Source organism: Nomascus leucogenys, chromosome 17 (genome assembly GCF_006542625.1).
Source record: "Nomascus leucogenys isolate Asia chromosome 17, Asia_NLE_v1, whole genome shotgun sequence".
In the NCBI taxonomy this organism is placed as follows: domain Eukaryota; kingdom Metazoa; phylum Chordata; class Mammalia; order Primates; family Hylobatidae; genus Nomascus; species Nomascus leucogenys.
Window position 1 is genome coordinate 34570947 of NC_044397.1, and position 27796 is coordinate 34598742.

General features: G+C 43.0%; 2 protein-coding genes across 3 annotated transcripts in view; both read right to left on the bottom strand.

The window, feature by feature from the left end:
* Window positions 1-13929, bottom strand: part of TRIM4 (tripartite motif containing 4) — a 29314-nt gene extending 15385 nt beyond the window's left edge. Inside the window, exons 1-4 of one of the 2 annotated variants that reach the window (XM_030796610.1) lie at window positions 13338-13900; window positions 11026-11103; window positions 3891-3986; window positions 2928-3158 (exon numbers count right to left, since the gene is read on the bottom strand). In XM_030796610.1, coding sequence (XP_030652470.1) covers window positions 2928-3158; window positions 3891-3986; window positions 11026-11103; window positions 13338-13730 — 798 coding nt within the window. In that variant the 5' untranslated portion in view covers window positions 13731-13900. Of the gene's footprint in view, window positions 1-2927; window positions 3159-3890; window positions 3987-11025; window positions 11104-13337 lie in introns of both variants that reach the window. The other variant, XM_030796609.1, reaches the window with a different exon arrangement.
* Window positions 13930-17898: 3969 nt separating this feature from the next.
* Window positions 17899-24573, bottom strand: LOC100597723 (gap junction gamma-3 protein). The gene is made up of 2 exons (XM_003278080.2): window positions 23793-24573; window positions 17899-18233 (listed from the first exon to the last, which is right to left on the bottom strand). The coding sequence occupies exons 1-2, from the start codon at window positions 24571-24573 to the stop codon at window positions 18175-18177; spliced, it is 840 nt and encodes a 279-aa protein (XP_003278128.2). The 3' UTR covers window positions 17899-18174.
* Between the last annotated feature and the right edge of the window lie 3223 nt (window positions 24574-27796).

Here is a 27796-nt window from a genome sequence, read left to right on the forward strand (position 1 = left end):
TGGTAGTAACCACCCTCCAGTTGTGACAACCAAAAATGTCTCTACATAATATCAGATTTTGCCCTCGGAGGGAGCAAAATCACCCTGATTCAAAACACTGGTGTACAGCAATGAAAACAAATACCTACTGCAGGATTCATCTCACAAACGTAATGTGAGCAAAAGAAGCCAGTATAAAAGAGTGCATCCTGAAAGATACTCACGCAAAAATAAGCGCAACAAGTGCCGGGCGTGGTGGCTCACGCCTGTAATACCAGCACTTTGCGAAGCCAAGGCAGGCGGATCACTCGAGGTCAGGAGTTCGAGACCAGCCTGGCCAACATGGTAAAACCCCGTCTCTACCAAAAATACAAAAATTAGCCAGGTGTGGTGGCGCACGCCTGTAATCCCAGCTACTTGCGCGGCTGAGCCCAGAGAATCGCTTGTACCCGGGAGGCAGAGCTTGCAGTGAGCCGAGATCACTCCACTGCACTCCAGCCTCGGCAACACAGCAAGACTCCATCTCAAAAAAAAAAAAGTGAAAAAAAAATAAGAGTGTGGGAAGTCCAGAGGGAGGTTACCCTTTGAGGAGAAGGGAAGAGGTACTGATTGGGGACATGAGGAAGCTTCAAGGATGCTATGTTCTATTTTTTTGACTTGGATAGTAGTTACATGAATGGTCAGTTTGTGATAATCTGTCAAGCTTATGATTTATACATTTTTCTAGATGAGTGTCATACTTTTTTTTTTTAAATAGAGACAAGATCTTGCTAAGTTGCACAGGCTAGTGCAAACTCCTGAGCTCAAGAGATCCTCCCATCTCAGTTTCCCAAAGTGCTGGAATTACAGGTGTGAGCCACTGTACCCGGCCTTAAAATGTGTTTTAATGTTTATTTTATTATGACAATAAATATAACAATTTGTCAAAATCTGTGGAATACAGAGCAATAAAGGTAAAAGTATAAGTTAAATTTACAGCAAACAAAAGGGTAAATATAAAGGAGCCAAGCATTCCAACTCAAGAAGTTGAGAAAAGAGTTAGAGAAGAAACCCAAGGACCAATTAAAAAAAAAACAGCTGGGGGGCAGTGGCTCACACCTATAATCCCCCAACACTTTGGGAGATCAAGGCAGGAAAATTCCTTGAGCCCAGCAGCTTGAGGGTGCAGTGAGCTACGAGCACACCACTCCACTCCAGTCTGGGTGACAAAGCAAGACCCTGTCTCAAAACCTAAATAAAATAAAAATAAAGATAAACAATAAAGAGCAGATATTAATGGTTTCACTGCAGCATTATTTGTAGTGGTAATGGTGTTGGAGGCAACCCAGGTAGCCATTACTGGAAAAAGAAACAGGTAAAATGTGGAAGATGTACATTAGAAGTGGGTCATGGGGTAAAAGTAAAGGAAATCAATTTTAAAAATGGGTAGGTAGGTAGATAAGTACAGTAAGTTCTCTCAGGCTCTGAGATTCTATGTTCTAGTTTCATCTATTTGTTTTGTTTTTTGGTATGGAGTCTCGCTCTGTCGCCAGGCTGGAGTGCAGTGGCACAATCTCGGCTCACTGCAATCTCTGTCTCCCAGGTTCAAGCGATTCTCCTGTCTCAGCCTCCCAAGTAGCTGAGATTACAGGCATGTGCCACCACCCCCAGCTAATTTTTAGTAGAAATGGGGTTTCGCCATGTTGGCCAGTCTGGTCTCAAACTCCTGACCTCAGGTGATCCGCCCACCTCAACCTCCCAAAGTGTTGGGATTACAGGCGTGAGCCACTGCACCCGGCCCCAGTTTCATCTTTTTTAATCGTTTCCCTAACTTTGCATTTCCGTTTGCTGATACAATTTTTTGCAAACATTCTGCTGGCTCACATGTATCTTAGAGGTTTCAGATTCTAATTAGATGTTAAGCCTGTATTTTAAATGTGTTATTTCAGAGATTCTTTTATGACACACATTTGGATACGTACTTGCAACTGCATTGCTTAAGCATGTTGTAAAACTTTTACATAATTCTTGGAAGTCATTACATTTAATTTAAATGTTAGGTTTTATCTATCATATAAAACCTAGCTAGCAATTTCTTGTTGATAATAACTACCGGGTGGGTCCAGGTTTCTGACTTTCTTAAGAGTAGAACAGAATGTTGTCTCTTGCTTATGAAAAAAAAATAGTAATGGTAGACAGAAAATGTTCTTGAGAACACCTTTTAGAGATCCTTTCATCTTCAATCACGTGATATGGAGGAAAAAGAGGTTCTGAGGCATCCGAGACTCAACATGAATTATTTCAGCAAAAAGAAAAAACAAAGACAGTCACAAATGTAGGACCCTATCCAAAAACTAAAAGAAGCTATAAGGACACTTTACCTACAGAGGATATAAAGGTAAAGATTAACTCAAAGGAGGGGCTTTTGATAACAAACTGGCCTAAAGACCCAAACTTACGTGCTGAGTTAGAATTATAATCTTTTAAAGGTTGCTAGACATTGGAAATTATTTAAATGAAAGTACCACTCAAAATATGGGGAGAAGAACAAAGTTTTATCAAGCTGTGATTGTAATGATTAAAAATAAGCGAGAAAGATAAGTGTCTCTTAATTGTTGATACAATTATGTACTTGGGAGTTTTATGCTTACTTTATTGTTTAATAATTATAAATGTACACATAAGATGAATGAAAAAAATCTTATATGTGCTAAGTCTCAGATCCTAGATGAACTATGAGACCATGTGAATCAACTTATCTCCTATGACCTGAGCTCAGCATACCTACATTTCACATTAATTTCCTTTGAATGGTGAATCTTTGGCTTTTTAGTTGTGTGACAGCACAGAACTAGCAAGAGATAAGACATGTCTATGAAACCCACTCACCAGGAAGGACATTCAGCTCTAAAGACAAGAGGGAGTTCAGTTAGTGAAGACGAGATCATCCCCGCCCGTAACTGTCTCACCTGAAGCAGCTCCAGGGTGGGGGCCTGGCTCTTCTCCCCCACCTCTAAGATGAGCCTCTTCAATGAAGCGATCGTTTGATTGAGTTTTAACGTGTTCTCATTCAGCTTCTTCTTTGTCTCTTCTTCTTCTTTGTTCAATCTCTGAAGAAACAGGTCCTCTTCTTCAACCAGGAAGTTGTGCAGCTTTGAAAACTCCGTGCTGATTCTCATTCGCTGACTCTTTATCTTATCCTAAGGCCACATGAGATTTGCTCACTCCTTTTTCTGCCTGACCCCAGCTACTAAATTCCATACACAATTCCTCAGTAATCCACAGTCAATCCTAATCAAACCCTCTTGAAAAGCTCCTGCCCACCCCCACTAAAATTTCCATTACTCCTTTATTTATACCTACTTGATAGCTCTGTACTAGTCATTATAGTATTCATTCATTCTTCCTAACATTTCAGTCTCTACTACTGACAAGTTTTAAACTAAAACAAACTTTCACATCTACTACTTAGTTTGGCCCTCAGAACACTCGTTTAGTTTTGCTAAATCTTCAGGAGTGTGAGTGTGTGTGTGTGCGCATCCATTCATCTGTTTCTTTCCACAATGCCATGGGCCCAAACCGACTCTAACCTAGGGAGTATATTTAGGAAAAAGTAGGAAGGAGAGGGGCGCTACCTTAAAGTAGAGACATGGGGATGAAGTATGTGGAACTCATTATCACCCAAAGCCACTAGCAGCAGGGACAGGTACTTCCTCTCCTATCCCCGTATCTACAAGGGGCCTGACAACTGAACTGACACCCAGAAAGCTCTTTTTTCAGTCACATGATATGGAGGAAACAGAGGCTCTGAGGCATCCAAGACTCTATGTGAACTGCAAAAACCCCACGGCCAAAAGGACCTCAGAAGCAAGAAATGTCCCAGACCAAAAGGACCTCAGGAGCAAGAACTATCCAACCACTTCTGCTATTACCTTCCACTGTGTAGCGTTCTTCACTTCTACGTCCTGTAAACGCATGACTTTCTTCATCTTGGCCACGAGATTACGCTGAGACTTAAGAAGTTTCTCCTGCCAGCAGAAACACACACAGGTAAGAAAACATATCTCCAACCATCATCATCTTCTTTTTTCTTTTTGTTTTTTGGTTGTTTTTTTTTTTTGAGACAAAGTCTCACTTTCTCACCCAGGTTAGACTGCAGTGGCCTGATCATGGCTCACTGCAGCCTCAGCCTCCCAAGCTCAGGTGATCCTCCCACCTCAGCCTCCCAAGTACCTGGGACTACAGGCATGCTCCATCAGGCCCAACTAATTTTTTTATGTTTTGTAGAGACAAAGTCTCCCTATGTTGCCCAGGCTGGTCTTGAACTCCTGGGCTCCCAGATCCTCCCACCTCAGCCTCCCAAAGTGTTGGGATTACAGGCATGAGCCACCACACCTGGCAACTTCATTTTTTAAGAGCTAAAAGTCACCTAATCAAAACAGAGAATGAGATTGAGAAAATACTGAAGACGGTCACAGGCCTATGATAAGAACTATTCTGGTCTGAAATCATCACAACACTATACTGAGTTTTCCTGGTAAGTTAGCAAAAACTAAAAACTGTTAGAAGATTAGCAAATATCTACTACTGGCAGGGAGAAGGCCTCTAGCACCACAGGAGATTAAAAAGGTGCCATTTTTTGATGGACAACTGGCAGGATTTAACAAAATTTAAAATGTGTATAATGCTACTTCTAATAATCTATGCAACAAAACACTAGCAAAAACAACCAATATGTAAAGAAATGGTCACCATAGCATTATTCATTATCCACTAATTAGGAATTATTAAATTATGTTATATTGATACTTTGCATCAATTTCAGGTAGCTGTCTATGTATTGACATGAAATACACAGTAAGTTGAAAGCAAGCCATAAGACAATATGTATTGTATAATTCTGTTTTGAAAAGAATAAACGTGTCTATGCGCATACATGTTTATCTATGTGTGTGTATCTGTATGTGAAGACAAGGGAAATCTGGAAGGATGTATACCCAAGTATTAACATTGGTGACTTCCAAGGAAAAAGAATCGCTTACAAATTTGGAGGTGGGGTACTAGAAATTTTATGCCTTTTTGCTTTAATTTCTACAAGTGGCATATGCCATTTTTGTAATTTAAAAACCCGAGTAAGTTATTAAAAAATAAAGCAAGTCAATCAACATTAACAAATTGGGCTGAGGGGCAGCACCCAATAGTAGAATGTCAGCTGCGAGTGCAGAGATGGAAGCAGAAATGTTAGAGAAACACACAAGAGAAAAACCCACAGGAACTGGTGATCAAATGGCTGCAGGAGGAAAGGCTCCAGATTTAGCCCCCTCGGTTCTGGTTTAAGTAACTGGATGGACTGCAGGTTATTTATCAAATTAGAAAATATAGGAAGATGAGCAGTGTGTAAATGGGAGGAAGGAAAATAAATTTCACCTAAATAAATCGAGTCTGAGATGCCTGTGGGACATCCAAGTGGATATGTTAGCAATTAGAGTTGGGAAGGAGATCTGTGCTGCAGAAGCAGATTTCAGGATTAAAGTGCAGGTGGCAGTTGGAGCCTTGGGTGTGCGTAAAATCACCCAGTAAGATTCTATAAAGTAAGAGGATCAAGGCTAGAACTGGCAACAACTACATTTAAGCAGTATGTAGAGAATCAAAATCCTGCAAAGAAGCTAAGGTGAGCAGTTGGTGAAAAACCAAGAGAGAACGGTTTCTCCTATGCCAAAGGAAGAGACCATTTAAATTACAAAACTAGTGAATAGTGTCAAATGCTGGAGGGTGGCCTGGGACAACTTTCTGTAAGTCTCACTATATGTCAAAATAAAAAAATTTTAAAAATTAAAAATAAATTTAAAAAACTAAAAGAAAAAAGAAATGATTAGAACTAAAAAAAATAACCTGTACAACTTTTTAAATTCTTCCCCAGAAAACTAACAATTACTAATAGGTATAACTTTTCATTCAATCATTTACAAGTGGCAATGGTTAAAATCAAGTTAAATAACTGACAAGGCTGATAACATCAAAGTTGGCAAGGGTATGGAGCAACTGGAACTCTTACACAACATCAGCAGGCAAATGAAATGCTACCACCATTTTGGAAGAAGGTTTGGTGTAAAACTAAACATACAGTAATCCTAGGGTACAGCAATTCTACTCCTAGACCCAGGAAAAATGAAAACATGTACCCATAAATAGACCTGTACAAGAATATTCATCGCAGCTTTATTCACAATAGCTAGAAGCTGGAAACAGTCCAGGTATTCATTGATAGGAAGGTGGATAAATAATGGCAAAAACCGCAATTACATTTGCACCAACCTATACAAAATGGATGAATCTCAAAATCAATATGCTGAGCAAAAGGATCTTACATAAAAATACAGACAATGGAATTCCATTTATATGAAGTTCTGGAACAGGCAAAACCAAATTTGTGTTTGAAAAAAAATCACAACGGTGGTTGCCCTGGTAGGGGAAGGGTGCAGAGAATAACTGGGAAAGGGCATGAAGGAATTCTCTGGATGGTAATATCCTTTATCTTGAGAAGGGCATTTGTCAAAGCTCAGCAAATGTACAACTAAGATATGTGTTGTTTATTGTATTAAATTTTACCTCAAAAAATACCATACACCAGGCGCAGTGGCTCACACCTGTAACCCCAGCATTTTGGGAGGCCGAGGCAGGTGGATAGCTTGAGGCCAAGAGTTCAAGACCAGCCTGGCCAACATGGTGAAACCCTGTCTCCACTAAAATACAAAAGAAATAGCCAGGTGTGGTGGCACAAGCCTGTAATCCAGCTACTTGGGAGGCTGAGGCATGAGAATCGCTTGAACCCAGAGGCAAAGGTTTCAGTGAGCCAAGATCACACCACTGCACTCCAGCCTGGGTAACAGAATGAGACTCTACATATTTAAAAAAAAAATACCATAAACAAATGTTAAATCTGGTTAATGATATACATGCTAAAGTATTTTGTTTGCAATTGAATTTTAAAAGCATCAAAAGGAAATAACAATTGATGTATTCAGAGAGATACAGACAAATGGACAGCTATGTGATAAAAGAGTCAAATGTTAATGGTAGAATCTACATGTGGGTACACTGGTGTTATTACAAAATTCTTCCAACTTTGATGTACGCTTGAAATTTTCATGGTAAAATGAAATAGGAAAACAAAATTAAATTATAAAAGGGATTCATACAGTTCTGTTAAATGGCACAATACCATCTGTGCTATTTTGTTACTACCATGATGTTTCCTAACATTATATCATCTATTTACTATCTCTAGTAGTTAACTTTAATAGGCATATAACCCTGCTACTCTCTCATGTAATTTCACTTCTTTATTCAATTATAACTGCCACTCTGTGGTCACTGTCAAATTTGATGTATATGAGGTTTGTAATGAGATATATATTAGTTCCTTCAAATAGGACCAAGTTTTTTGAAAGTTTTCACTTTGCTTGATAATGAAAAAAACAATAATCTACTAAATAGAGATTTTATATGTCTTAAAAAGCCTTAACAAGTCAGTATGCGTGAATTCTCTCATATGGTTCTATTATTCAAGACTCTACCTAAGTCTTTTTCAATCTGGCCACAGTTGGAATCTAAACTGGGAGGTGAGTTAACTTGACAGCCTTGGGGGAAGTTAGAAAACACCTTCCCTGCAACAACAGAAACTGCCAGGAGGTGGCAGGAGCGCAACACCAAACATTTCAATCTGGGTTAGAAATACCAGAAATTTTAAAAATCACTCTCTCAGCTAGGCGCGGTGGCTCACGCCTGTAATCCCAGCACTTCGGGAGGCCAAGACGGGCAGATTACAAGGTCAGGAGTTCCAGAGCAGCCTGACTAACATGGTGAAACCCCGTCTCTACTAAAAATACAAAAAAAAATTAGCCGGGCATGGTGGCGCACACCTGTAATCCCAGCTACTCAGGAAGCTGAGGCAGGAAAATTGCTTGAACCTGGGAGGCGGAGGTTGCAGTGAGCTGGGATCGTGCCACTGCACTCCAGCCTGGGCAACAGAGTGAGACTCCATCTCAAAAAAATAAATAAATAAAAATAATAATTTTTTAAAAAATCACTTTCTCTTAATTTAGCACCAGAAAATTGTACGTATATGAAAACACAAGTATAATAAAAGAGCATACTTTTATAGAATGAAGACATTTACTGACTTGTGATCATGTAACTCAAACAACATTAAACTTCCAAAGATCTTAGTTTCACTCTAGACCTTCAAACCAGCTGTGCATCTGTGAGCAAGTCAGCCTTGCTTATTTCCTGGATCAAAGCTTCCTTAACTATAAAATGAAGACAACTGGACTAAATGTCTTTTAAATACCATCCCAGCTCTTGAGTTCTATGAATTTCAATCACTGTAACTTTTGCAATTGATCCAAGCTGGTAGGTATACTTTGGAAATATACCTCAAATCTACCTACATGCCAACCCCACTGCCACCGCTAGTTGAAGCCACCATCATCTTTTGTCTGAACAACTACAATAACCTCCCGACTGCTCTCCCTACTTAGTCATGTCCTTCTCTCATACAATATCCACAAGGCAGCCATAGTGGCACGATCATAGCTCACTGCAGCCTCGAACTCCTGAGTGCAAGTGATACTCTAGTCTCGGCCTCCCGAGTAGCTGGGACTACAGATGTGCATCACCACATCCAGCTAATTTTTGTATTTTTTGTAGAGATGGGATCTCACAGTTGCCTAGGCTGGTCTTGAACTCCTGGACTCAAGTGATCCTCCTGCCTCAGCCTCCCAAAGTGCTGGGATTATAGGCATGAGCCACCACACCTGCCCTTGGAATAACTTTTCTAAAAACTAATCAGATATTGTCACTCTCCTGCTCAAGATTCTTCACTGGCTTTCCTCTTCACCAAGAAAATTCGAACACTTCATTGTAGCTCAACATAAGCTGACCACTGCCTACACCTCGTGTCACATCTCATGCCACCTTTCCCCTTGCTCTTGGTCCTCCAGGTGCAGAGACCTTCCTCCCACCCCATAAACATATCTAGCTCTCCCCAGCCTCAGGGCCTCTTCCCACAGTTCCTCAGATGGCAGACTCTGCATCCAGCAAGTTTCAGCTGCAATGTCACCTCCTAAGAGAAGACTGCTCACCCGATTGAAGCCCCTGCTCCTTCTCTGGCACAGCACTTTTTCTTTTTTTTTTTTGAGATGGAGTCTTGCTCTGTCACCCAGGCTGAAGTGCAGTGACATGATCTCAGCTCACTGCAACCTCCACCTCCCGGATTCAAGCAATTCTCCTGCCTCTGCCTCCCAACTAGCTGAGATTGCAGGTGTCCACTGCCGCACCTAGCTGATTTTTGTATTTTTAGTAAAAACAGGGTTTCACCATGTTGGCCAGGCTGGTCTCAAACTCCTGACCTCAAGTGATCCTCACGCCTCAGCCTCCCAAAGTGCTGGGATTACAGGCGTGAGCCACTGCGCCTGGCCTAGGATAGCACTTTCTTTTTCTTTCCCAGCATGCCATCACCATCTGCGATTATTTCATTTATTTGTCTGTCTGTCGTTTACCTCCTACCCTCAGCCCAACTGGACTGTGAGCTCCATGGAAAGCCTTTACCTGTCTTGCTCACCACTGGATTCCCAGTGCTGCATCTGGTGCCGTGCCACAGCATCTGACACAAAACCAGTGTTCAATAAACATCTTAAATTAATTAACAGAATGGAGGGATTAGCTCCTAGAGTCAGGCATGAAGGAAAAAAGAGCTGCGCTTGGAGGCCTTTTCCATGCAAACAATTTGCATCCGGAGATTTATGAAGCTATTTCTCTCTTTTCCTCCCCTCACCATAACAGGTATAGGATGGGGATATTTTCCATGGATTTAGGGAACTTCCAGCTGTCCAACTTTTAAAACATAATCCATCCATCTGAGCATATGCTGAGAATGGGATGCTTGGAAATAGAGCAGCTTCACCCAGGGGCAGTTTATGTTTTTCTAACTAACTTGGGGTGGGGATGGAATGAAAGGTGGTTGAATAGGGCAGTGACTAAGCAGAGGAGGATGGAGAGATGGGCGGGTATCAGGGAATTCCACCCAGTGACCTGGCTCCTGAACACCTACGCAGTCAACCTTGTGACATTCAGCCCATCCCAGTGTAATCCTTACCCATCCACTCCTGTCCTGTTGGGCCATTGTGTTTAATCCTGAAATCCCACCTCTTCTAAGAAGTCTTCTCAGATTAGTTGTGGCAGAGTGAAAAGTGTAAAGGATTAGGGGTTAGAAGACCTCAGTTCAAGCATAGCCACTTCTTAGCTCTGTGACCTTGGGGGCATGTAACCTCACATCTCTGTGGCACGGCTGCCTCATCTTCAAAAAGGGAATAACAGAATCCACCTAATAGGATGTCTATGAGGATTAAAGAATTACAATATGAAAAATGCTTAGAACTGTGGGTGGTACATAAGAAGTAATGAACAATTGATAGCTATTATTGCTGAAGATGGAAGATTTAAGGGCTATGTTCCCCTTTCATACCCACTCACTTACATTTCCCTCGGCCCCCACCCACAAGTATATTTTCCCTTCCATTTATCTGATGGGTCCTCTCCATGTCTTTTGCTGGCTACCAACCATTGGTGTTTCCCAAGCTTCTCTTTGTGCCTTTTTTTACTCTCTATGTGGTCCCCCTAGGAGAATCTCATCTTCTTACTTCTTCCATGACTTCAAGAATAGACTGAGGATTCTAAAATATTATCTCTAGCCTCCATGGCACCCCACCTCCTGTCCCTCTTCCTTGAACTTCCTGTCACAATTACTTCACACTCAGTACATTCCACAACAAGCATGGGATCTTCTGTCCTAAGACTATGCTTCCTCCTGTGTACCTTATGTCAGTTAACCTGACAGTCATCTACCTGCCATCTGAAGCAGAAATCTGAACTACCATCCAAGATTCCTCTCTCTCTCTCTCACCCACCAAGTCTAATTGATCACCAAGTCATTCAACTCCAGCTCATTATCACTCCATCCCTCCCTCTCCATCATCCCTGCCCTGAACTAATTCAGGTCCTTATTACCTCCTGCTTAAAATGGTAGAACAGCAGCCTAATTAGTCTTCTCTTCCATTCATCCATGTGGATGTCAAAGTTACCTGTCTAAAACAAAAAAAACTGATCATATCATTCCCTGCCTTAAAACCCTTTAATAACTCCCCACTGCCTGAAAGAGAAAGTTCAATCTTTTTACTATGGCAAACAAGATCCTTCATGATAAGGCCCTGCCTTTTTCTTCAAGCTCATGGCCCACCATCCTCCTTCCCATGCTCCATGCTCCATGCTCCAGAAGTACCGAGCAAACTCCAGCCCTCTCACACATCACATGCTATCCCACTCCACCACATTTGGAATATGCTGTTCCTTTGGCCTGAAATACCTCTTTCCTACCTCTACTCACCCTTGAAGAGCTAACACATTTAACTCCTCAATGGATCACTTCTCCAGTGATCACTCTGACCTCAGACCTTCTGTACACTTGGTAAATACTTCAGCTACTCTCACACACACTAAAATTAATGTTCTACACACTTAAGTTCCTTACAAGACAAAGCCCATGTCTTTCTCATCCACTTATGTCCAGATTCTAAAACAATGTTTGGCAAATAGTAAGCATCCATAAAGGTTACTGAGTGAAGGAATGAACGTACACTTTCTAGTCCAGCTTTGCGTCTGTTTCCTGTTCATAGTCAGCTGGTACAACTGTACAGTATTCTACAGTTTCCAAACATTTTCACTGTGTCATTAAATTCATGTGTTTGGCCAGGAAAGGTTGCCCACGCCTGTAATCCCAGCACTTCGGGAGGCCAAGGTGAGTGGATCACCTGAGGTCAGGAGTTCGAGACCAGTCTGACCAACATAGTGAAACCCTGTCTTCACTAAAAATACAAAATTAGCTGGGCATGCTGGCAGGTGCCTGTAATCCCAGCTACTTGGTAGGCTGAGGCAGGAGAATCACTTGAACCCGGGAGGTGGAGGTTGCAGTGAGTTGAGATCTCACCACTGCATTCCAGCCTGGGCAACAAGAACGAAACTCCGTCTCAAAAACGACAATAATAAAATAAATAAATAAATTCATGTGTTCATGTACTTACTGCATATCAATTCTGCTGGAGACCACTGGAGTTACACCATCAGTAATGGGAGGGGGTGGGGCTACTCTGGAAAGGATGATCAGGGAAGGTCTTCAAGCTAAAAGCTAAAAGGATCTAAAGGATAGATGTGGGTAGAGAAAGAGAACAGACTTGAAACAAAAGCAAGAAAGCCAGTATGGCTGAAGCAGAGTAAGGTAAAGTGATTTATTCAACTGAAGCTTCTTAATCCATGAGATAGGAAAGATAATCCCCAAATTCAAATGTTACATGATTTTCCCAACTGATGAAGGAAGCTAGTAACAAAACCCAGCCTCATCATTACAAGCCAAGCTTTTCCCAAATCATCAGTTGTCAATGACATTTAGATACAGACAGGCACTGTCCAATACAGTATCCATTTAGCCATACAAGCACCTGAAATGTGGATATTCCAAACCGCTATGTGTTGTAAACATAAAATACACACCAATTTCAGACCTATTATGAAAAAGGAGTATAAAATATCTCATTGAGGCCAGGCGCGGTGACTCACACCTGTAATCCCAGCACTATGGGAGGCCAAGCGGGGTGGATCATTTGAGGTCAGGAGTTCGAGACCAGCCTGGCCAACACGGTGAAACCCCTCTCTACTAAAAAACAAAAATTAACCGGGTGTGGTGGCGTGTGCCTGTAATCCCAGCTACTCGGGAGGCTGAGGCAGGAGAACTGCTTGAACCCCGGAGGAGGAGGTTGCAGTGAGCCAAGATCACGCCAATGTGCTCCAGCCTGGGCAATAAAGTGAGACTCCGTCTCAAAAAAAAAAAAAAAAAAAAAAACTCATTGATAATTTTCATCTCAGCTTTGAATATTTGGGGTAATCAGATTAAATAAAATATACTATTAAAATTAACGTCACGTCGTTTCCTTATCTTACCAGAAAGATTTTAAATTACATATGTGGTTTCTATTGGACAGCAGCGGCACACACCCTCTCAGTATGTTTTTCTTTATTATGAGCTCCCCAAGGGCCAGTTTACTGAAAATTCTGCACAATGATTGCTGAGGTTTGCACCTCCCCTCCTCTCATTCCAGTTTTAACCCCAGCTCTGAAATTCGTGTTTTGCTTAACTTCTTTGAGTTTCAGGGGTTTTTCATGCTTCCAGTAGGAATGACAGCCACTTCGTGGCTCTTTTAGGAGCATTAAGCAAACTTTATCGGGCAACTCCGACAGCCCCGTCATAGTCACCGCGACGGCCAGCTCACCCGGTAGCTGTCGAAGGCCTCGTCGATGGGTGCCATGGCGTGAGTCCGGTGCTCCTGGGACTCCCTGCACACCAGGCACACGGGCCGCTGGTCGTCCTCGCAGAAGAGCCGCAGCGGCTCCCAGTGGAGGCCGCACAGGCCCGGGGGCACGGGGCCCAGGCGCCGGCGCCGCGTCTTCTCCGTCAGCCTGGCCAGGGCCCAGTTGGGTCGCAGCGCGGCGGGCGCCGATGGGTGCCGACATTCGGGGCAAGGGAACGGGCCGCCGCCCGGCGCCCAGCTGCGGTGCAGGCAGCCGCGGCAGAAGTTGTGGCCGCACTCGATGGACACCGGGTCCTGGAAATAGTCCAGGCAGATGGCGCAGGTCAACTCCTCCTGGAGGTCCTCAGCTTCCATGCTGCTTCCCTGCCGCGGAGACGGAGTCCGACGTGAGGCGCGGGAGAGGCCAGCAAGCTGCGAGGGGCCGCGGGGAGGCCAGACGACTTCCGAACCGACGCCACTGCCTCACGTAAAAGGGGACTGCGCAGTTTCTCTTCCGGGGTTCAGGACCCAAAAAGAACGCGCGGCCGTTGCCCGACCTGAGCGCGCAAGACCGGAAGCTGTTGGGTATCCGCGCCTGAAGCGCGAGGGGGTTGGTCCAGGCCTAGGGGCGGGGCAGGACGGGACCGGTGGGCGGCTCCTCCAAACAGCTATAGAGACCCAGAAATCCCTGTGGGAAGCTACAGAGAACTTGGGCAAGGCATTAGAGCTGGACGTTGTGGTCCCTGGGGGAGCAAACTGGGGAGGTGCCTCTGATCTTTCTTTCCAAGTTTGAGGGTTCAGGTCTGTGTTCGCCTGCTGGTTAGACCTATTTAAGTTCTAGAGTCCCAGGAGTTCTGGGCGAGCTGCAGCCTAGGGGCCTGGAAGGCCAGGAAGACTTGAAGGATCTGTGTTGGTAGGCCTGGAGTTTGGCTAACGTGGGGATGATTTGGATTCAGAGATGCAGATACGTTGCCTTTTTGGTATCCAATTTGAAAAGTAGCAACCATTTTGCTATCCCAAAGAACATCCATGGAGGCTTTCAACAAATAATATGCTTACCTGTTTCAGGGAATTATCTATATCCCTTAAGTGGATTTTCGACCTTGTGTTTCTGAGGTGCTTTGCTTTTTATTCTTCCCACTTTCTTCTTTTTCTTGTGAATATTTGTTTAAAAAAAAAAAACTCTGGACTGACAAATTTAATAGAAGTTATTTGCACAAAGAACAGTTCATGAATTGGGCAGCACTCAGAACCAAAAGAGGTTCAGAGAGCTCTGTCCAGCAGTATGAACTGCTAGCTTTTATAGGAAGCAAAGTAGAGAAATCACCTGATTAGCTAACATCTAGGTGTCTGCCTTATTTGACAATGATATGATGACGCATTTGCCTTATTGAGGCATGGTCTGATCAGTTGGCTGTCTGCTATTGGCTGAAGCTCGGCCATGATTGGCTGAAACCCAGCTATTTGTAATAAAATATAGTAAGTTAGGCTTCAGTTCATTTACATACTAAGTCAGGTTGTATTTTGTTATGTAGGAACTCAAATACCAAGACAGCTTCGGGCTAATGGGCTTTTGCTTATTTAACAGATTTTTCATTCTTTTTATGTCCCAATATCAAATACTGCCTTTCCTATAATAATTTTTCTCAGTAAGTAGTATGATTAAATGATTAGAAAAAGGGGTTCTTGAGATATCTGTTTGGGGGTTATTGATGAAAGTTCCACGGAATATTTCTAAAACATTTAAATTAGACAACTAATGAATGGATTTTCTTTGCAAATTGGAATACTCTTTGAAGAAGGGATCTGGTTCTTTAATAGGGACCAAGCAGGAAGGAATGCTCTTAACAGTTACTGATATTTACCATGAGTGTTTATGGCATCTGTGTGTCTGTATGTCTTCCTAAGTATTGGATGAGAAGTTTCAGCATTCCTGCAAAGTATTTATTCCCCTTACAGTAGTCATTTAAATCTTTTCAGGTAAATCGCTTAAAATCCTTATGTCTTTATTCCTGCCATAACAGAGATGACCTTCCTTCTTTACTAAGTGAGGCTCCCTAATTCACAATTTTTCTCCATCACAAAATGTCTATAAGTCTGTGTACCAGCCAAGGTTCATTCAGAGAAGTGGAATCATTACGTTTCTTTATGTTCGCAGGGCAAGCAGTTAAGAAGGGAAGATGAACATAAAGTAGGGAAGAGCAAGAATGAATTGGAACCTAAGACACGAGCTGGTCGTTCTTTCACTGTCTCCAACTTTAAAGATATGAGTATCCTTGCTAGAGGAGCTGACACTCTTTGCCACAGGACTAGACACACACACGGCTCAGGAATCAAAAAAGCTGAAGGAAGACTCAGGGAAAAGCTTCTGCCCCATCCCAACGAGGTGAACCAGCTGATTGGTGACAAAGTGGATGAGCCGTAGTAGCACCTAGTGTCCCTGCACCACCATTTCAAGTATAAAACTGGAGGGATGCTTCATTTCTCCCCTTCAAGACTTACACAACCATGTCTTTTTTGGGCTATTCTAACCAGAAACAAAAGGAAAGGAAATTCTGGGAAACATAGTTTAGCTTAGCAAAGTTGATATATTACAAAATTACCACTGTCCACTCTGTGTCGAGTTGACATCCATACAGACCTCTTTAAAACATACTTTCAAAATAAAGCCCACACCCTACACATAAGCTATCCCTAGGGAAATTTGAAGTCTGTTGTGCACTGAGGATAACCACAACAACAAACTGTAAACCTAGCCCAATCTCTGACTAGACTGATACCACCGAACCACCGCTATGCACTCAAGAGCACTAAAGGCCTAGCAGAAGGAAAGACACACTCATCTCCAAGCATAAAAACAGTCTTTACTTCATACTATGAAGAGGGGATTGAAAAAAATAATTTAAGCAAAAAAAATACAACATGACCAACTGTTAACAGAAAGAAAAAAGACGCATACAGAAAGGCAAGAAAAAACACAGTCCAAAGAGATAAAACAATCATTAGAACCAGTCTTATAAGACATAGACATTAGAAATGTCAGAGAATTTTAAATAACTATGATTAATGTGATGAAAGCCCTAAGGGGAAAGGTGAACAAAATGCAAGCTCAGATGGGTGATTTTAGCAAATAGATGGAAACTATAAGGAAAAATAAAATGGAAACTATAAAAATAAAAAACTATAATAATAGAGATGAAGAATGCCCTCCATGGGCCCATTAGGAGACTCAACACAGTTGAGGAAAAAATCAAACTTGAAGGTAGGTAAATAAAAGTTACTGAAACACACACACACACAAAAAGAATGACAGAAACAGAACACAGCATCCAAGACTGGTGAAAAAATATCAATATCAAATCAAGAGCCGGGCACGGTGGCTCACGCTTGTAATCCCAGCACTTTGGGAGGCCGAGGCGGGCGGATCACGAGGTCAGGAGATCGAGACCACGGTGAAACCCCGTCTCTACTAAAAATACAAAAAAATTAGCCGGGCGTGGTGGCGGGCGCCTGTAGTCCCAGCTACTCAGAGAGGCTGAGGCAGGAGAATGGCGTGAACCCGGGAGGCGGAGCTTGCAGTGAGCCGAGATTGCGCCACTGCACTCCAGCCTGGGTGACAGAGCGAGACTCCGTCTCAAAAAAAAAAAAAAATATCAAATCAAGAAATAGCCGGGCGCAGTGGCTCACGCCTGTAATCCCAGCACTGGGGAGGCTGAGGCAGGCGGATCATGAGGTCAGGAGATCGAGACCATCCTGGCTAACGAAGTGAAACTCCGTCTCTACTAAAAATACAAAAAAATTAGCCGGGCATGGTAGCGGGCGCCTGTAGTCCCAGCTACTCGGGAGGCTGAGGTAGGAGAATTGCATGAACCCAGGAGGCGGAGCTTGCAGTGAGCTGAGATCGCACCACTGCGCTGCAGCCTGGGCGACAGGGCAAGACTCTATCTCAAAAAAAAAAAAAAATCAAGAAATAATGGCTGAGAATTTCCAAAATTTGTGAGACACCAAACCAATCCAAGGAGCTCAGGGAACACTGAGCAGGATAAATTCATTAAAAAGAAACTAAGCTTATTTTATTCAAACTAAGCTTATTGTATTGATACCTGGTAGTTATAACTTACCAAATACACTGCCCAACAAATCTCCAGATGATCTATTATTTCTGAAAGTTTCCTTTATTACATTTCTTACTTCCGGGAGATATAGCCTTGGCTTCATGTTATGGTCAATGGTGCAGTCAGTATTCTCTGAAAGAAAGAACTGGTTCTATTTTACCTCCATCTTTTGTTTCCTGTCAGAAAACCTACCATACCACCAAGTACTCCTTCTCTACACTGCCTCTGATATTTAAGTAATTTTAGAATTCTGTTGAGACTATCTCCCTTGTTTGGTATGATGAATCTGGTCCTAAATTGCATGCCAAAGACTATGAGAACTAAACTATAGACCCAGATCTCATGTCCCAGACTGGCCTTTTGTTACCCACACAACGAATGGGTTAAATTGCTTGGCAGGTGACAGTCCAACGACCACAACCAAGGAGGACTTCCCAGGGGGATTTTATTATTTGTGATAAGTAAGGAGGACACTGGGAATAATTCCCCAAAGCAGTGCCTCCCTGAGCAATGGTGCAAACATGGCTTTTATTAGTCTGGTTAGCTGAGTCATTGTATGTAGAGGTGGAGTCAAGGCAGCGCAGTCCCAGTTGTCGTTCATGCTGCTGCATATGTCACATGTATAGAAAATGGTGAATAAGCTCCTCTTTGGGCAGGATTTTAAGTATGGCAATGAGGAAAGTTGGCCAAAGTTCATCTCCAACTCAGGCATCTCTGGGTCCAACTGGTCTTTGTTTTTCCTGGGCTGAGCTTCTTCCTGGAACTTTTTAAAACAAAAATTCAAGATATAACAGTTACAAGTGGTAACTTTTTCACAGTGCATACCCAAAAACCCAAGGACCCTGGGTTACACTTTAGGTGCCACCCATGTGGGACCTGTCAGAAGAGTACTACAAAGGCTTTGAAAACTGAACTGACATTGGAATCACAACCCTCAGAAGGCTGGTCAAAACTTACGACTTGAACCCAAATGGGTTAATTACCTTTTAAAACATAAATATCAACATCCTCCACCAAATTTAACCAAGACCCAGAGCATCCTAATGACATTCAAAATGTCCAGGATACAATCGAAATTAATTGGCAGGTGAAGAACCAGGAAAATCTCAACTCATGTTGGAAAAAAATGTAACAGATGCAGAATGTAAGTTGAAACACATGTTGGAATTATCAAGACTATAAAGCAGCTATTCAAATGGAAAGTTTAAAAGTCTCAGAGAAGTAATAGAAAATATAAAGAATAGCCCCATGGAAATTTTAGAACGGGAAAATACAAAAACCATCATCACATCATATCCAGCGTACATGCTGTCAACATTGCTTATCACTGTTGTTAACCTTGATCACCCGGCTGAGGTAGTATTTGACGGGTTTCTCCCCTGTAAAGTTATTCTTCCCCCTTTCCCCCTATTTTACTGTATAGTGGGAAGTCACTATATGCAGCCCATGCCTAAAAAGAGTGTAGCTGGTGGACATGGTGGCTCACACCTGTAATCCCAGCACTTTGGGAGGCTGAGGTGGGTGGATCACCTAAGGTCAGGAGTTCGAGACTAGCCTGGCAAACATGGTGAAACTCCGTCTCTACTAAAAATACAAAAATTAGGCCTGGCACAGTGGCTCACGCCTGTAATCCCAGCACTTTGGGAGGCCGAGGAGGGCGGATCACGAGGTCAGGAGATCGAGACCATCCTGGCTAACACAGTGAAACCCCATCTCTACTAAAAATACAAAAAAGTAGCCGGGCATGGTGGACGGCGCCTGTAGTCCCAGCTACTCGGGAGGCTGAGGCAGGAGAATGGCGTGAACCCAGGAGGCAGAGCTTGCAGTGAGCCGAGATTGCACCATTGCACTCCAGCCTGGGCGACAGAGTGAGACTCCATCTCAAAAAAAAAAAAAAAAAAAAATACAAAAATTAGCCAAGCATGATGGTGCATGCCTGTAATCCCAGCTACTCAGGAGGCTGAGGCAGGAGAACTGCTTGAACCTGGGAGGCAGAGATTGCAGTGATCCTGCCATTGCACTCCAGCCTGGGCGACGAGCAAAACTCCATCTCAAAAGAAAAAAAAAGTGAGTAGTTATATTTCACCTCTTTGCGGTGGAGTATCTACATTCTTCTGCATGAGAAATTTGTCAGTTATCTCCTATTTATTCAGTTATTTATATTATGAACTCAGGGATTATTATTTTATACTTTGGGTTATAATCTAATACTATGTTGTTTATTTTACTGCTCAGATTATTCCTGTATTGGCCATTGGGAGCTTTTTCAGTTGACACCTGTGTCCCTTTGACAAACTCCTGTCATTTTGTGGCGAAGAGGGAGTAGCACTTTCTTACTTTCTACTGCTACAAAATCCTCCAGTCTTATCTTGTATTTCTCTTCCCTAACCCTAAAGTCAATCATTCGCATTTCTGTAATGATAAATGATGTTAAACATCTTTTCATATGCTTTCTTATTATCTGTATATCTTCTTTGATGATTACCAAGGATGGGAAGAGTAGTAGGGGTAAAGTGGAGATGGTTAATGGGTACAAAAAATAAAAAGAATGAATAAGAATTAGTAGTTGATAGCACAACAGGGTGATTATAGTCAAAAAAATTGTACATTATAAAATAACTAGTATAATTGGATTGTTTATAACAAAGGCTGAAGGCTTGAGGTGACAAATACCCCATTTACCCTGACGTGATTATTACACATTGCATACCTGTATCAAAATACCTTGTACACCCCATAAATATATAACCTACTATGTACCCATTTAAATAAAAAAGTTTTTAAAAAAGAAATAGTGCTGAGACAACTGAATATCCACATGCAAAAGATAAAGTTTAACATTTATCTTACACCATACACAAAAATTAACTCAAAACCAACCAGTGACCTAAATGTAAAAGCTGAAACTATAATATTCTTATGGAAACATAGTCATAAATCTTTATGGCTGTGAATTAGGCAATAGTTTCTTAGGTAGTACACAAAAATCATAAGCAACAAAAGAAAAAAATGGATGTTAGACTTCATCAAAATTTAAAACTTTTGTGCATCACTATCAAGAAAGTGAAAGACAATCATAGAATGGGAGAAGATATTTGGAAATCATACATACAATAAGTATCTAATACCCACAATATATAAAGAGCTCTTACAATGCAACAACAAAAATACAAAAAACCGTATTTATAAATGGGAAAAGGATTTGAATAGACATTTCTCCAAAGAAGATATACAAATAACCACTAAGCACATGGAAAATGTTCAATGTCATTAGCCATTAGGCAAGTGCAAATCAAAACTACAATGAGATACCACTTCACACACACTAGGATGGCTAGAATTTAATAGATAAATAAAAAGTGTTCCCACATTACTGATAAGAATGTGAAAATAGTGCAGCTGCTGTGGAAAACAGTTTGGCAGTTCCTCAAAAGTTGAAACGTGGAGTTTCATTATGACCCAGATATTCTATTCCTGAGTATTTACCCAAGAGGACTGAAAACGTGTTCACACAATACTAAAACTGGGGCCAGGTGTGGTGGCTCAGGACTGTTGTGCCGGCACTTTGGGAAGCTGAGGCAGGCAGATCACCTGAGGTCAGGAGTTTGAGACCAGCCTGGCCAACATGGCAAAACCCCGTCTCTACAAGAAATGCAAAAATTAGCTGGGTGTGGTGATGCACACCGGTAGTCCCAGGTACTTGGGAGGCTGAAGCAGGAGAATCGCTTGAACCCAGGGAGTGGAGGTTGCAGTGAGCCAAGATCACACCACTGCACTCCAGTGTGGGTGACAGAGTGAGACTCCATCCCAAAAAAAAAAAAAAAGTGGTACACATATGTTCATAGCAGTGGTGGTCATAAGAGCCAAAAAAAGGAAACAACCCAAATGTCCAGAAACTGAAGAATGTATAAACAAAATGTGGTATATCCTTAAACAAAATGTGGTATATCCTAATAGTGAAATAACACTCAACCATATAAAGGAATGTAATACTGAAACATGCCACAACATGAATGAACCTCAAGTTATGCTCAGTGAAAGAAGCCAGACATGAAAGACCGCATATTGCATGATTCCATTTGTATGAAAGAGTAGGAAAACCAATAGAGACAAAACCATATGATGGTTGCATGTTTTGGGTGCTAATAAGAGGTTGAGAGTAACATGAGGGGGTAGGGTTTTTTTAAGTTGATGAAAATGTTATTAAATTGGGAGTGTTGATGGATATACAACTCTGAATATACTAAAGGCTATTTAATTGTGTACTTTTCTCACTGGTAGAGGATCATGACTGCAAGTTGTCCTGGTTCTTGGCATTTTGAACAAGGAATTGGACAAAATTCCTAGCAAAGCAAAGAAAGGATGAAGCAACAAAAGAACGAAAGCAGGGATTTATTGAAAACCAAAGTACACTCCACAGTGTGGGGGCAATCTGAGCAGCAGCTCAAGGGCCCGGATACAGAATCTTCTTGGGTCCCAACACCCACTAGAAGTTTCCCTTTGGCCAGTTCATGCTTTGCAGAAAGCAACCAATCAGAGGCTAGGGTGAAGTTACAAAGTTGCAAAGGAAGACTCATCTGCAAACAGCCTGATTTGTTGGGGACAGGCAATTTCCCATCTGCTGCGCAGAAAAGGTGGGGGTGTTGCAAAGAGAGTAGCCTCTGGTCCTTGTGTTACTTAGGCAAGGAAAGTTAGAGTTTTCCTTTCAATTTAGTCCTAGGAAGTTGGCGTGAAACAGCCTTAGGTTCCCTTCCTCCAGAACCTATTCTCCTGCCTCACTTTAAGTGGATAAATTATATGGTGTATGAATTATATCTCAATAAAGCTGTTTTAAAAGGGGGTGGTATAAGGAAGAATTCCAAATGATGCCATTTGCGTTTTTCCTTGGTCAGTTTGGCTGGGCTCTGTCTACAGTGGATGAGGGATTCTTATGAAGCACTTGTGTAGCAGGAAGAAAAAAAAATTTCCTAGCTATTGCCAAAGCATCCCTTGGGATCCCCTAACTTACTTGGGGATAACTTGGGATTCGGAAAGAGAAAAAAAAAATAGATAACTGCTTTTGTTGAGAATTTCAGGGCAAGAGAAAACTAAGAAAAGGGGGCAGCATTATGTTAAAAAAAAAAAAAAAAGGAAAAGGATAGAACAACACTGTCCAACAGAAATGACTAAGAGACTCGAGAAGACTGATATTCAGATTGCAATTATCTGCCGAATCACACTGTGATGTCAGCCTCCCTTGCTGTTACTCCCAAATCAGCAAATCAGCAGTAGAACTCTACTGCCTTTCTGGGTGGTATTGAGGGTTATGAACTTAAAGAGTAGGAACTTGGTCCAGCATGAGTTGCTGCTGTGCTGGAGACAATTGTAACAGCTGCAACGAGAACTGCAGAAATGAAGAATGAGAATTGAGCAGAAATCAGAGCTATCGGTGATCAAGGGGGCCTAAGCCCCTGAATTCACAGTAATCTTCCTTAAGGATATGGCCGGGCATTTGAATAAATCTATAAATATTAAAGGACACTGACTTATATATACTTGAAGCCCGGAGTTTCTGGCTTATGACATGTGCTGCAGGTCTGAGGGGCATTCATTTACCAAACTTTGATGATAAGGGGAGCAGAGAATGTGGAAAAACAGAAAAGAGGTAAATGAAGCCACCGAGACAGGAAGGGGCATTATCTTCAGCAACAGGAATGCCAACAGCAGTCATCAATATTTATTGAGCAGGGCAGGGGAGAGGCACAGTTTAGGGAGGCTTCTGCTGGCTGACTCTTGAACCAAGCCCATAAAAATTGTGATGCTGACACCAGAAAATTCCAGTGAAAAGGCAGAGTCAGGAAATGCTTTAGACTACATGGCCCATGGGGCCCTTAGAGATCCTTCAACAGCCTCTAATTTGTCACAGACATGAATCCCCACTCACTGGATGTTGGGAGGAAGATTCAATCACAGGGTTTCCTTCAGGCAAGCCAGGTGTCTTTATAACTCTGCAAAGTAGAGAATCAAGAAGAAGCTGAGATTTTTCCTAAGTGGAGAGAGACCTAAATGGAAGTTCAGGAGGGACAACGGACTAGCACTCTTGTCCCTGTTCGCTGGAAGGAACCATCAAGTTGATGGAGATGGACATTGGGATAGATTTTGAGAGGAAGAGAGAACAAAGAAAAGGGTTGGGAGTGGCGGTCAGAACACATCTGCCTAGAACTTGGTTACCTACTTTGTAACATGCAGAAGTTGTACTTCCCAGAAAGGTGAGGGACCTGCCCCGGGAGGAGATCATCAGGACACAGACATCAGTGACAGGAAGAGAGGGTGTCCTTCTCACCTGCTTCTTGAAATTGCTCTTTGGTTTCCACCACTGGGAGGCTATCGGTTGCTTTCTTGTGTCTTCTGGTGCTCTCTGAAGTTGGGAAGTATTTAGAAGAGGAAGATTTGTGCTTCCAGGTCGTCCACCATCTCCCCAAACACAGAAGCACAAGCTCCAGAAAAGTAAACAAGAGACAGAACCCGCTGACTCCAAACATGGTCTTCAGGAAAATGGTCTTCTCAGAGGGGCGGGACAGATTGCAGGTTATACTGCCAAGGCAAGGTTCTTGGCGACATGCAAAGGAGCTGGGCATCTGGAACCTATACAGGTGGTACTGCAACCCCAGGGCTGCCCCCTCCAGGACAAGCCGAGCCCCCAGCTGAGCCACATAAGCCCAGAGCAGCCTGAAGCTTCCAGCCCCTGGGACATCTGTGTTGCCCTCCCCTCCCTGGATCAGGGTCTCCTCCTCCTTCCCCTCTCCTGATAATTCCCAGTGCCAGATCACGTGATACAGAGTGAAACCCATATAGAGGGCACTGGGTACAGCCACCAAGATGACCTGGAAGACCCAGAAACGCAGCGGGGAGAGGGGGTGGAAGGCATCAAAGCAGGCAGCCTTGCAGCCCGGCTGCTGGGTGTGACACACGAATTCACTCTGCTCATCGCCATAGACTCCAGGCCCACTGGCAGCCAGCAGCACAAGGCGGAATCCCAGGAGCACGGGAAGCAAGAGGCGCCCCACGGGGGTGGAGTGCCGGCTCTCCTCTGCCAGCAGCCGCCGCAGGAACCTGCCACACATCCTGTTTTGGAGCAGAGGACAAGAGATCAGTGTTGTTCACTGTCCTTCAGAGGGAGCTCCAGTCCACCTTGTCACTCCTAATCCAAGGATCACTGAAGGCAAGCTTTTTTATTCCTCTCCAAGTATCTGACTGATTAAATACCAAGACTCTGATTGCACCTCTTTACTACTTAATGAAATCATCTATGTAAAATAATAACAGTGAGTGTGTGTGGTGTGGCTGTCTCTTCTGCCCTCCCCTTCTGTACTGCTGGAGTGAAGAGGAACTCTCAGGTTGGAGAGACCAGGGTACATCTTCATCTCTCTCTTTCCCTCCTTGCCTCCGTCTCTTTCTTTCCCAAAGGCTAAACGTAAGAGAGTAGTCTGGGATGTTTCGTTAATTTTCCTTTGAAAGCTACTGCTTCCCCAGCTGATGGCTGCCAGGCCTGGTGCTGCTTCAGCATCATCTTAAGCAAATCAGTGCTGATGCTGAGAGGGAATGTGCATTCTGTTGCTGTCTTCTTTTCTCTGCCTCCATGCCCTTGGATGATCACAGGTGTGTCTGGATGTCCTCTTCTCTCATCACAGTGGTAAAGTTGAGAGGTAGTTAGGTTATGGGGCTAGATGTGATGGATGAAATGAACAGAGCAAGCATCGAGGCTTGCTTTAGTCTGATGCTCTTAGGCCTTACAAGCTGAGGAAGAAGAGAATATTTGGAAGGTAACCCAGCAGAATTTACCAGAATTACATACTATAGGATTTGGGGCCAGAGCCAGAACTGACTAGATAGAAATTCAGATTTTGACCCCTGCTTGCCATTGTTCCTTGGGCATATATCTCCCTCATGGTGACAGGTGACCATGATCAAGGATAGGTTTCAGAAATCCCTCTGTTCCCCAGCCCCAATGCTACAAGCCCAAGTTCACCATCTCTATATTTGTCCTAATCAGCTGCCTTCCCCAATGCCCAGCAGCTGTTTCAAACCATCCCCATTTAGCCTAAATTCTCACTCATCTGGTTACCCTCACACTCAGAAGACCATGTGGTATGGTCTGAATGATGATCAAGATTCATATGTTAGAACCTAATACAGTAGTCCCCCCTCTTATCTGCGGTTTCACTTTCTACAGTTTCAGTTACCCACAGTCAACCGAGGTCCAAAAATATTAAATGGAAAATTCCAGAAATACAAAATTAGTGTTTTAAATTGTGTGCTGTTCTGAGTAACACTATGAAATCTCACACCATCCCACCCAGGATGTGAATCATCCCTTTGTCCAGGGTATCCACGCTGTAGACGCTCCTTGCCAGTTTGTGACTTAATCGCCATTTTGGTTATCAGATCAACTATCAGTACTGGTTCAAGTAACCCTTATTTTACTTAAGAATAGCCCCAAAAAGCAAGAGTGATGCCAGCATATTGTTACAATTGTTCCAGTTGTTCTTTTTTTTTTTTTTTTTTTTGAGACGGAGTCTCGCTCTGTCACCAGGCTGGAGTGCACTGGCACCATCTCGGCTCACTGCAATCTCTGCCTCCCAGGTTCAAGCAATTCCCCTGCCTCAGCCTGCTGAGTAGCTGGGACTATAGGGGCGCACCACCATACCGGGCTGATTTTTTGTATTTTAGTAGAAACAGGGTCACCATGTTGGCCGGGATGGTCTCAATCTCCTGACCTTGTGATCCACCTGCCTCGGCCTCCCAAAGTGCTGGGATTACAGGGGTGAGCCACCACGCCCAGCCACAATTGTTCTATTTTCTTAGTCGTTATTGTTGTTGATCTCTTATCGTGCTAATTTGTAATTAAACTTTATCATAGGGATGTACATATGGGAAAAAAAAACATAGTATATATGGAGTTTGGTACTATCCACAATTTCAGGCATCCACTGGAGGTCTTGGAACATATCTCCCACAGATAAGGTGGAAGTGCTGTACTCAGTGTGATAGTATTAAGAGGTGGAAAGGTGGAAGTGCTGTACTCAGTGTGATAGTATTAAGAGGTGGAGCCTTTACCAGATGTCTTAGTCCATTTTGTGTTGCCACAAAGGAGTACCTGAGGCTAGGTGATTTATAAAGAGGTTTATTTGGCTCACAGTTCTGCAGCCTGCGCATCTGCTTAGCTTCTGTTGAGGGTTTCCATACTGTGTCAAAACATGGCAGGGAAGGTCAAAGGGGAAGAGGGACCAAACCCAAGGGGCATCCTGGCTTTACAACAACCCGCTCTTGAGGGAACTAATCCTAATCCATTCCCTCGAGAACGAATCCAGTTTCACAGAAGTGATAACCCACTCACTGCCACAAGATTGGCACCAAGTTATTCATGAGGAATCTGCCCCCAGGACCCAAACACCTCCCCCTAGACCCCACCTCCCAACATGATCAAACTACAGGGATTAAATTTCAACATGAGATTTGGTGGGAACAAACAAACCATATCAAACCAGAGGTGATTAAGCCTTGAGGAAAGAACCTTCATGAATGAGATTAGTGCTCTTATAAAAGATGCTCCAGGGAGCCCCTCCACCCCTTCCCACTGTGTGAGGATACGCAGGAGGTGCCATCTAAGAGGAACAAGCCCTTGCCAGACACTGAATCTGCTGGTGCCTGGATCGTGGACTTCTCAGCCTCCAGAACTTTGAGAAATAAATATCTCTTATTTATGAATTACCCCCTCTAAGGTATTTTGTTATAGCAGCCCAAACAGACTAAGACACCATGAAAACCTTTTACTCCAAAGAGAAAATAGAGACACTGATGTGAAACCCCACAGATACTACTTTCTCTTATCTTAATATTTACTTCCTTTTCTAACATCGTAAAAAAAGAAGTGGACCTACAGTTACCCAAGTCTACTCTCCCTTCCAAATCTGTGTCCTTGGGTCTCACCTTTCCTGCTTCTTCAAGGATTTGTTCCCCAAATTATCTTCCCTGTAATTCGGACTTCCACTGTGGTCTCAGTCAGAAAGATGTGTTGAGATGAGTCCCAGGGACCATTCTAAGAGTCTCAATTGACCAGAGAAATATGTCATCATCCACCAACTGCAAGACACTATATTTTGAGCCATTAAGAGTCAGAGTTTGAGTTCATCCAGGTTGGTCACGCATCCTCCCTCAACCAGGCCCATCTGTGAGGATACCTGCAGCCCTGCCCCACCTTGTAAGTCTAGGGGGGTCCCTGGATTTATAAGAAGCATCCCCAGGGCTCTGAGGGTTTCTGTCCTTCCTCTCTTGAGAGTTATCAGA